This window comes from Marmota marmota, unplaced genomic scaffold, assembly GCF_001458135.2.
Source record: "Marmota marmota marmota unplaced genomic scaffold, marMar, whole genome shotgun sequence".
In the NCBI taxonomy this organism is placed as follows: domain Eukaryota; kingdom Metazoa; phylum Chordata; class Mammalia; order Rodentia; family Sciuridae; genus Marmota; species Marmota marmota.
Window position 1 is genome coordinate 17,550,418 of NW_026000241.1, and position 10,814 is coordinate 17,561,231.

The following is a 10,814-nucleotide window of genomic DNA, read 5'->3' on the forward strand; positions in this document are numbered from 1 at the left end:
CTATACAAATTAAATCATAGCGTGATTATAAGAGTAATGGTAAATTTTATTTTTTCTCTGGGTTTTCAAGAAAGAGATGCAGGATTTTTTTTCTGCCCTAGTGTAGAGGAACCAATTGTTCTGATTTCACTAAATTCAGATTTAATGGCCTAAAGATAATTTCTGAACACCCGATTTATCTATATTTCTTAGTATTTTCTTTCTTCTTAATAGGAAACTTTTTTGGTTTTGCCTTTCCTGTAGCAGAGAGGTATCCTACTATTTACAAATGTGTTAATATATCTGATAGGTTGGTTAAAAATAAAAATAGGTGTGGTCCCTCTGCATCTATGGAGCTATCATCTGAACACAGAACTTTAAAATAATTTTTTTTTAATCTTTTCCCATTATCCTACACAGATCTCAATTTAAGTAGCTCACTATAATTGGAAGGAACATCATAGCCTCCTTTAGAAATAAAATTCGTGCTTAAAAATACATTTGAATATTATGAGGGAAAGTAGAGACCTAAAAATTACTTAACCAAATAGTTATCATTGATGTATTTTCCAGAGCTGGAAATATGTACTCAATTTCAAACTGTCAGAGAAATTTTAACTTGGTATAATTTGCTGAAAGAGTTTGGGAATGCTAAATAAGTGTGTTGCCAAAGTGAGTCCCGAAACACACAAAGTCAGCAGAAGAACCTTGGAGAACCACATAGAAAGAGGTAGCTTTCCAGTCCCGCCTCTCACATGATCCATACGATACCACACTAGCTGCGTAACAAACTCTGCAGTGAGAGCACGGAACATGTTTTATTTCATGAACAGAAATATTTTACACTAATACACTTATATTTAACATCGATTCTGCCACATAATCTGAAAACACAGTTTAAAAAAGTAAACCATACCAACCGAAAGAGCTGTCTTTTCTTATAGGTCTCATTGCATATGTTACTGTCTTCCAAGAGCCTACTGGAAATGAAAAACATGGTTTTTATGATATAAAACCTAAGGATACTAAATGCCTTATGTTAAATGGATGTGTACTCTGCTATAGCACACCTTTACTGTAAATTCCCACACACTATGTTTCATTTGTGCAACATTAAGTTTTGTCATAATAAATTAATGACAGTGTGACAGAATTAAGACCCCTACCCTAGGAAGAAGGCACAGATGCCAGAAAAGAAAGAAGGGAAAGAGAGAGGAAATATAGGAAACAGAAGGAGTGAGGATAATGAAAGAAATCACTATAAATATAATAAGAGATTTAACAAAACATATAAGTAGTGGTTTTTTTCTTAAGTAATATCATTTTTATTTGGGGAGCATGATGAAATATTGAAATTCTGGAGGCAATAATTTTAGAAATAGATTTATTTTTATAGGAAAGCCACTTAATTCTAGGACCATCAGGACTTCACATATGCAAAGCGTATATGTGAGTTATTCTTGTAATGTTGAATAGAAGCCAATTGATGAATAAAATTAGGGTGTAAGGTAGGGGAAATTACTGGTTAGAAGACTAGGGAATAAGGTTTCCCACCCAAATAAATTGCAAATGCTTACTTAATACTTAATTTTTTTGTATGGATATAGAATTTGGAATGCTTCAGAATCATCACCAAAATGTTAATGCTCCTGGATTCAGTTTCCCTAAAAATAGGAAAATTTGCCAAATTCTGTATGAATCATAATTTTTTTAAACACAGAGATCATATAGACTTATTTTATAATACTTTTTAAGATAAAAGAAAATTACGTGAAGATTTCAGTTACGTGTAGATTTCCAAGTGCTAATATAGTGTGTGTTTTTTTTTTCAATCAGTTATCTCTAATGCCGAGTTTTAATTTATCTTGGTACTGGCATTGAATTAGTCTCCATTTTAACCAATTTTAGTGGAATAGTCATTAAGCCAACACCTGAAATAAAATTCACCAACAACTTATTTATGAATACTATATTTCTAAATCAAGTTGTAGATTTTAATACATCTTAAATGTGATTAGTCCTGTTAATATGGATTCCTTAATTTCTCCTGAATATCTGCAATTAAATCAAGGGGACACTTTAATATTTATGTCGATTTAGGTCCATTTTAAAAAGGTACTTTTAGAAAGATATATGTTAAGTGTGAAAAATGTCTAGTCTTATTCCAAAGACTATAAATTTCACAACTACCTCCCTCCACTAACTCCCAAGACAGGTGAACTGCTACATCTAGACAGGTATGCTTGCTTGCTTGCTTCCTTTGTCTTTATACCAGGGATTGAACCCATGGGTGCTTAACCACTGAGCCACATCCACAGGCCTTTTTATTTATTTTTTTAATTTTTAATATAGAGACACAGTCTCACTGAGTTATTTAAGGCCATGCTAAATCACTGAGGCTGGCTTTGAACTTCAAATCCTCCTGCCTCAACCTTCTGAGCTGCTGGAATTATAGGTATGCACCACCACACCCAGCTCTAGATGAGGTTTTCCATGTTAGCTCTTTAAGAAGATGAACTGATATTTAAGAATGAGAAACTTAAAGTAATATTATTCCAATTATTTTTTGTTTAGCTATAGAATTATAGGATAGAAGTGGCTAATAATACCAAATAAAGTCCTTTAAGCAGCCTGCTCAATAAGCCAATAGAGTTGCAAATTCCTGTGTAGACTCAATATTTCCTCGTTTCAATGCCTGGGGAAGGTAACAGGAATTCCGCCTTGGGAAGGACACAGGATTGAGACTAAATAAGGAAACTGTTTAAGCCTCTGTTTGAAAGTAACTGAGAGAACTTTTTCCCCAAATTAAATACTCTTTAGACATGCTAAATAACATAAGTGAAAATATATGTGTGTTTAGACATGTTAAATAACATAAGTGTGAATATATATGCGTGCACACACAGATATATGTATTTATTTATACATATATTCAAGCACACTTATATATGGGATATATATGTATATGGGAATATACAGGACACACACGACAAACTATTCTTCTAACGACACAAAAAATAAAATTTCATTTTACCTGTTTTCCACATAAAGGCTTTCCTGGGAGCAAACTGACTGAAAAATAAAAGAAAAGCATTGTATCAGATGTTCTGGATATGCTGAGGGTGGTCCCAAATCCTTTCTTGATTTTAAAATTACCTTTCCCCTCCTAAGGGAAAAGGATTAAGAAAAATATGTACAAAAGATGGAAATTTAAAAAAGGAAAAAATATAGGTTAGTGTTAGAAAAGTCAACGATTCTCATGTAGCACAGGGGATATGTCCAGGTTTTCAACAGATTGAGCACCATTCAGCCTCATGGTCAGAAGAGAAATGTGAATGAAATTGCTGGAGAAACTCATGACCACCTTCAGAGTCTGAGCAGCGAGTGGTTTCTTCTGGAGCTGTGGAGGTACAGTCACCAACAGAAGCCAGGGGAACAGGCTCAAATCAAGGCACAGCATGCAAGGTTGGATGAATCCACCTAAGAATGGGAGAAGTGTGAAGCCACAATTCTACAATAACATACCTGGCAACTATAAACTCTCACAAAAGAAAGAGATTAACCACTGGTCTCTCAAAATTGAAGAAATGCCATCTATCTGTGATCATAATAAGTAAGGAGGATAGAACACAAGTTTAATGAATCAAACCTAATTAGCAAAAAAAAGAAAAAAAAAACCTATCAAACTCCATCTGATATTTCTTAGTTTTGCACATAGAAAACCAATGACTTTAGTTTTTCTTTTTTTTTTTTAACATCTGTTTGCCTAGAATTCATTTCTCTCTTACATTGTGGTTAATATACAATGTGGGGAAGATAGAATTCTGTCAGAATTACATGCTGGGGAATGGTGAGTCAGATTAAACTTAAACAAGCAGAATAAGAGAAGTCTAGGCAAATTATGGTGCTGGGACACAAGACCACTTTCAAAGTATTAAATTTATAAATATAAGTATACAAGCACCATATTATGTGTATATTTTCTAAATGATAAGTGACCATTAAAGGCATAAATGGAGACATAGCTGGTCTATTTTAAGATAAAACAAAACTGAAGAAATACTAACTAATGACCTTTCAATGAGCCTTGAACTAAAAGATGTTGCTAATGTAACCGCCGCTCAAAGAGGCAAGCAGGATATTGGTTTCTCTTTTCAATTTGCTGGAGAAATCATTTCCTTCCACTAAGCCAGAGGGGATGGAGTGAGACACGGTGTTTTGCTCAGTGGTCTGAGCATTTGGTGAAGACATCTCTAGAATCATTTGTTTCAACCTTTCTATATTGAAAAGGTATCCATAATCTCAGGTGTGCAAAAACCTTAACGTATCAAAAGGCAAAAAGAGCCAATTAAAATCTCTACTTTCAGAAAATAGCTTTTTGAAATTTGACATTTATATGTAGAAAGTGAGGAAAATACAAATAATGTGCCATCAACATTATTCCTGTAAAGATCTTTTCAGGGTACATTAAACACCCTAACCTCTTTATTTCTGTTAGTTTGGTTTTGCTACCTACCAACTTGAGTCAAGTCATGGTATATAAAAGAAAGTGAGGTTGTTTCAAGGTATACATTATAAGGTCGATTCTCTGCTACTTTTCAGCTCAACATCAGTTGGAAAGGGGTCAACTAAGTTTATACTATTTTGCATGGGACTGGACTTATCAGGAAATCCACTTCTCATAAGAAGGAGTTTTTCATAAACATACCGACCTCTTCAGATTTGTGAATCTAATAGCATTTGGGAGGAAATGAAGCAACTCAAACTTTTTGAATAAAAAGTAAGATTTTCAAACTCTTTGAATAAAAAGCAAGTCAAGGATACCTTTCCAAAAAACATAACTCAAAAGTATTTTTCTGACTTTTGTGGAAAGGTCCATAATAAATCATCTCATCACCCCTTTACCACATTTTCATAAATAAGACACAGGTGGTTATTAGCTATGATTCAATAGCTGATGAAAATAAAACTTTTTAAAAAATTATATTAATAACTTGCACATTTAATAGCAGAGAAGGATAAAATTGTCACAGTAATTAAGTGCAACATTCAAAGCTGTCACTTATATGCATTCCAAGATATAAAAGGCTCCCTTTTCAAAAAAGGAGAAAAATGATTTTGCCTAATGGGTTACAGAGTTCTCTCCCACATCCCGCCCCCACCTCTGGTGGCATCACATATCCTTGAATCCTTCTCCCTGAAGAGGGATCTCAGTGTGTGCTGGGAAGACCCTGGACAAGCTCCTCCCTAATTTCCAATTTATACACAGATATCCTTTGCCAATTACCATCCAGGCAAAACATAACTTTCCCAATTGTATTGTTTTCTCAACCAAATTTCCCCAATTTAGCAACGTCATACAAAATTAACCATTAAAGAAGCTGAAATCCTTGCCAAAGTAAAAGAGTTGGATCCCAAATATTACTGACTATAAAAACATGATAATTTGTTATTTGAGAGCTAAATTCTTCTGCACTCTGAACACCTATTTAGCTCTCAAATAATTAATTAATGTATCTAATTTCAAGATACTCAAATTAACAACCTGTATTTGAATTTTTTTCTAGAAAAACCACCAAAGCAACCTGCATTTTTGATTATGTGCCTGCATATAAAAGTGCATACACACCCTCACACTCTTCACACACTCACACACACCTTAGACAACAAGATACATATGGAAAATACACAAAAACATCTCTAATTTTAAAATAAATTTGATTTTTATTCAACTGTAAATACTAGAAAGTATTTCTCATCTCATTGTTGCTTCAAGTAGCAAAAAAAAATTACGTATGCTTTTTCAATGTTTGAACTGCTTTGACTAACTAATTACTGAAGAAAGCTGATTTTGTTGGCTCAATTTTTAAATTATGAGAAAACTAAATTAAAGATGATCTAAGAAAAAGATTATATTTCTGTAATATAATTTCCTTATGCTGGATCCTTTGCATTTGTTTTATAATTGACCTAACTTACTTTATTACCTTATGAAAGAACAATTCTGTGCCTCAACAGTTTGGGCAGTGATCAGTGATCACTTGGGAACCTAGAAATGTACAGATGAAAGCCCCCTAATATGTGCTGTCATGATGTAAGTGGTGAGGGAGATCTGTTATTACGTGTGCTATTCAAGAAAGTTTATGTTGCTATGCTACGTCCTTGAGAATTTGTGTCATAGAGGACACAGTACTGTTCTGTTCATATAGAGTTGCCCCCAAAACTCCCTGCCTCTTAATATTCATGACATTATGTGGGACCTCCAACACTGTTCTGAGGTTGGTATGTGTGTCCAATAGACTATGGCAGAAAGGAACATACATTACTGCCGAGACTAGATTATATAAGACTGTGGCTTCCATCTTTGGATGTCTCTGTTTCTCTCTTGAATCACTTTCTCCAGAGGAAGCTAGTTATCATTCACAAAGACACTAGCAGATTGTGGAAGAGCCCACCTAGTAAAGAATTGAGACTTCCAGGCTATTGCCAAGGAAGAACGGAGGCCTGCCAATAACGACTTGAGTATGTGAGTATGGACACAGGCAGTTACTCAGTCAAGCCTTAAGATGATAGCTAGACACCTTGAGTTAGAACTATCCAACTGAGTCACTCCCAGATTCCTGACCCACAGAAATGGAAATAAGCATTTTTGTTTGTTTGAAACTGCAAAATTTTCAGATAACTTGTCATACTGCAATAAATACTTAAAGACCTAGTGGTATACTTAAGTATCTCTAGCAAGTTATAGGGTCAGGTAGAAAGACAATGGACACATGTTCATGCACATAACATCTTATAAGTGATATTGGAACTTCCATTTGACTCTGGAAACCCTTCTGTGAGTGTATTTTCTGTATAGGTTACTAATTTTAAAGTCCTATCCTTTGATGGCAGGTTCAAAGTAGTGCCAGATACAGGATGGTGCCCCATTTAAATTATTAAAGCCAGAAATGGTCACCAGAGAGCCTAGGAAAGCAGCTCACATCTCTGTGTCTGCAGAGGGAACAAGTCACATCATTTGAAAGAAGGCTGCCAAAGAATGTGGTGCAATGAAAAGGTTAAGGCCCTGGCTTGGAATTTGAGCTTTTTCACAATTAAGTCTGCTTTTACTTTTCAAAAAAATGTTAATAGGGCTGGGTGTGTAACTCAGTGGTACAGTGCTTGCCTGTCATGCGGAAGACATGGGTTCAATCACCAGCATGTCAATATAAATAAATAAATAGAGCAAGTGGCCATGAAGTCTTTAAATGGCCTGCTATGGTTTAACCTGCATCATAGGTCCCCAGCAACTAATTTCTTTAGCAGGGTGATAAGGAAGTCCGCATAAAGAGGGTTGTGCAGACTCCTGATCTCTGAGATGACCGTGACTGCTCAGGGACCTGAGAATCACTAAATGAAGGCAGCACAGGCATCATCCTCAGCCCGACAGCCATCTATCTGAAAGAGTGCTTTCATCACCTATCTCTGTGATACAACTTTAAAAAAAAAACAACGTAATACTGCTATGCATTGTCTGCAGTCGGTATTTGTTTCTCAATATAACAACTTGTTCACAAATCGCCTAACTTGTCAGAACCAAAGCATGAGAAAAAAAAGTGTGTACATGTGTGCATGAGAGCAATAGTGCATGTAGAACAGAAGAATAAAAAAACTATCTGCCAAAAGGACTATCTGCAAAAAAAAAAAAAAATCTCTTTGTGAAGGCTTTAGGAACGAACATGCTGCCACCCAGCCTACTGTAGGTATTCTTTCCCAATTGTGACAAAATTAGATCCTCTCATCACTTCATTCTTGTATCTAGCAAATGCAATGAAAACCCCAGTGTGCCAATCTGTGCTATGTCCCACCAAAAATTATGTCTACAGCAAAAGCCTAAGTAGCCCCTACATCTGCAGAATCTTATAGAATTGCATCCGGACCTCCAGTCATGGAGAGTTCTATCTCACTCTCACACTCTCCCCATTTCAGAGTTCTAGGGCACCCGTCATCAAAATTCTATTTTAGTGTATTCTAGAAGATTGGGGTTGGTTCAAATGTGAAAGAAGTGCAGTTAGAAGAGGATGAATCACTCCTGCAGCCTTAGATGAAGGAACCAGCACTTGCAGAAGGTCACAGACACTGGCTTGGCCTGATGCCACCCAGGACAACAGCACTCCTGCTTCTGTGCTGAGCATTGATGCCAAGCTCTCTAGGCTGGACTGTGTGGTCTCTAGGAACAAACTGTAGCAGGAGTCAAACACTGTCCCTGCTGAGGCAAAGCTGAAAGCCTTGGCCATGGAGAGCACCACAAAGGAGCTCACATCTTCCCTTCTGCAAAGGAAAGAACCCACAATGTTTGAGGAGGCCCCAAGTGATTTCCTAGAATGGAAAGCTATAATGACTACTTGCCCTTTTAAAGTCCTTGCATTTAAACCAAACTTTTACTTGTTTACTTTTTTTTTAAATTTCATTTAATTGCATTTTCTCTTGGCCATAGTGGGTGAAGGCTAAAAAATATTCCTTTCCCATTTTCTTTGTTAGGATTTGAACAAAAGAAATTGTTTTATGATTACTTCCTTGACAGACTATTCTCTGACCTGAACGGATCTGAAATCAGGGGGGAAAGATGAATTTGATTATCTAACTTCAGGAAAATGAAGAGTCCATATTTTCTAAAGACTCAGAAAATACTCTGGATATTTATATGGTTCTATGTGTGTATATGATCAATGGGCTGCTTTTTGTGATTCTTTCCTCTGCACAATGTTGGTGTACTAAAATATACACTAACAGGTGATCTGCTGCCTGATATGGATGTTAAGGTACTGTTGCAAATCAGATATCCTTCCTTGGTACTGAAGGTCTGTTTTGTTGACTAATGTTAAACCTTTCTACTCCTATCAGTCATACCCTAGGAACACACCCAGACCCTTGGCTAGTTTTCCATCACTTCCCTGAACCAGGTCCTCTAAACACCTCTGGTTTGCTGCAATTCGATTTGTTCCCTGGCTCCAGTCTCCTTACTTCCTGCCAGCTCACTGTCTGGGGAATGAGGCTGCCTTACTGCTGATGGAAGGACCACACTAAAGAGGCAATTAAAACAACTACTCACATCGTGTGCAAATATTCTCTCCCTCACTCTCTGATATTCCTCTTCTCTCTCTTCAATTGATTTACTTCGTCTGTCATCTCTAAATGGATGCATTCTGTTTTGCTGAACAGAAAAAAGAAATCAGGACAGTTATCCAAGTTGAGTTGTTAGAAATCTGCAGTTAAGCAACTGTCAGCTAAGAATAATAAATGTTCATTTAAACAAATGGAGCATGACAAGTCTCACTCCCTCTGGCCCCTAAAGAGGCTGTTTGGGGTACATGTATCATGTGTGTGCGTGGAATGCAATGACTACAAATGTTTGCTGCTGCTCCTGGTTGCTGCCTTGCTGGATGCAAGTAGCACAGGTGCATCTAAAATGTACATGCCTGAATGTACCTTGGGTGTTCAGCCAGTGCAGGTATGTAGTGGCTCACCAGGGATGGATTCTGTCTCCCTTGCAATCCTGGATAATCTGACTCCTCAGAAGGAGTCCAAATGCTTATTTAAAATTAAAAAAAGAAGAAGAAATGGCTAGTTCAAGGTGACTGAAGGAAGAAATGGCTTTGAAAAGTTCAGAACTGGACAAAATGTAAGTGAACAAATAGAGTGGGGGACAGAAAAAAAGATATGGATACAATCTCTTAATTTGCATTTTTATTCACTCAGTGACTGATTCTGTGAATTGCACCTGATATAAGAAGAAGGACCTCAGGCTTATAAACTAAATCTAACAAAACCTGTTTGTTGATAAGGGTCAATAGAAGAAAACTAAAGAAAACAATTCAAAGAACCCAGCATGAGGAGTGCTCTTCATTCTCTCATCTGACTAGTTCCTGCATCTCAACTGCCTTCCTAATTTTCACCATCCCTGACCAAATGCTCTGCACTGACCGCATTCACCCATCCACGCGACAGACACCCACTAAGTGCACCACGCAGGCACATGTCTCATGGGCAACATGAGCCACGGTGTAGCTCGGTGGTGGTGGTGGGAGTAAACGAGATACAAATGATGAACAGGTTTCAAAAAAGTGCGTCAGATATGCACACACTGGCTTTCAGTGACTCACAGAGAGTAATTAAAATAACTTGAGTGAGATGCATATTGTCTTACCTTTAAAAATTCTAAAGCAAAAAGTCATTTCCAAAAAAAAAAACAAACAAAAAACTATTTTGATTGTCAGAGACACAAAGTATAATTGTAATGGCATTCAGCTGACTTTCTACTGTGCTTGTTATCATTTAAAAATTTGTTTTACTTAGTGTTCTTCCTAGTCACCCTGGACCCCACATCCTCCCCCCACTTAGAGAAAAGATTTCGTAAAGTCTCTTTACCCTTGTCGGAAGTACCATGATTATTGCTACTCTAGAACAACACAATGTTTTGTCACAAACAATACACAAGGATAAAGTTCTGCTACACTTCATGCAAAACGAGCAGACAGTTTACATGGACCATAAAACATGGGCAGGAGAAGGGGGTGGGAGACTAGAACATGAACTCAAAGTCTTTTCTGTGAAGTCTTATTTTAGGATAGTTGCAAAATCCACCTGTCCTCACCATAACAAGGTTTGTTCTTTACAGCTACACCGGTTGATCATCGGTCCGTATTGAAAATCCAGCTCAATTTGTGCACAACTGAAGGACAAAGCTGTAGGGAGTGGAACGACTGCCAGAGTTACACAGACATCTGGAAATGCGACTGACAAAGCTTTTCCCCACAGCTCGGAGCCTGTGGCACCCGGACACCCCCCCCCCCCCC

At 36.9% G+C, this 10,814-nt stretch overlaps 1 protein-coding gene across 46 annotated transcripts in view; it reads right to left on the minus strand.

Annotated features, from left to right (window-relative positions):
- The window catches only part of Arpp21 (cAMP regulated phosphoprotein 21), a 148,183-nt gene that overhangs the window by 67,065 nt on the left and 70,304 nt on the right, over nucleotides 1-10,814 (minus strand). For 17 of the 46 annotated variants that reach the window (XM_048795149.1, XM_048795157.1, XM_048795155.1 and 14 more), the window contains 3 exons: nucleotides 9,071-9,172; nucleotides 3,014-3,051; nucleotides 900-959 (listed from right to left, as the gene is read on the minus strand). In XM_048795149.1, coding sequence (XP_048651106.1) covers nucleotides 900-959; nucleotides 3,014-3,051; nucleotides 9,071-9,172 — 200 coding nt within the window. Of the gene's footprint in view, nucleotides 1-899; nucleotides 960-3,013; nucleotides 3,052-9,070; nucleotides 9,173-10,606; nucleotides 10,704-10,814 lie in introns of those variants that run through there. The other 29 variants (XR_007344345.1, XM_048795180.1, XM_048795178.1 and 26 more) reach the window with 6 other exon arrangements.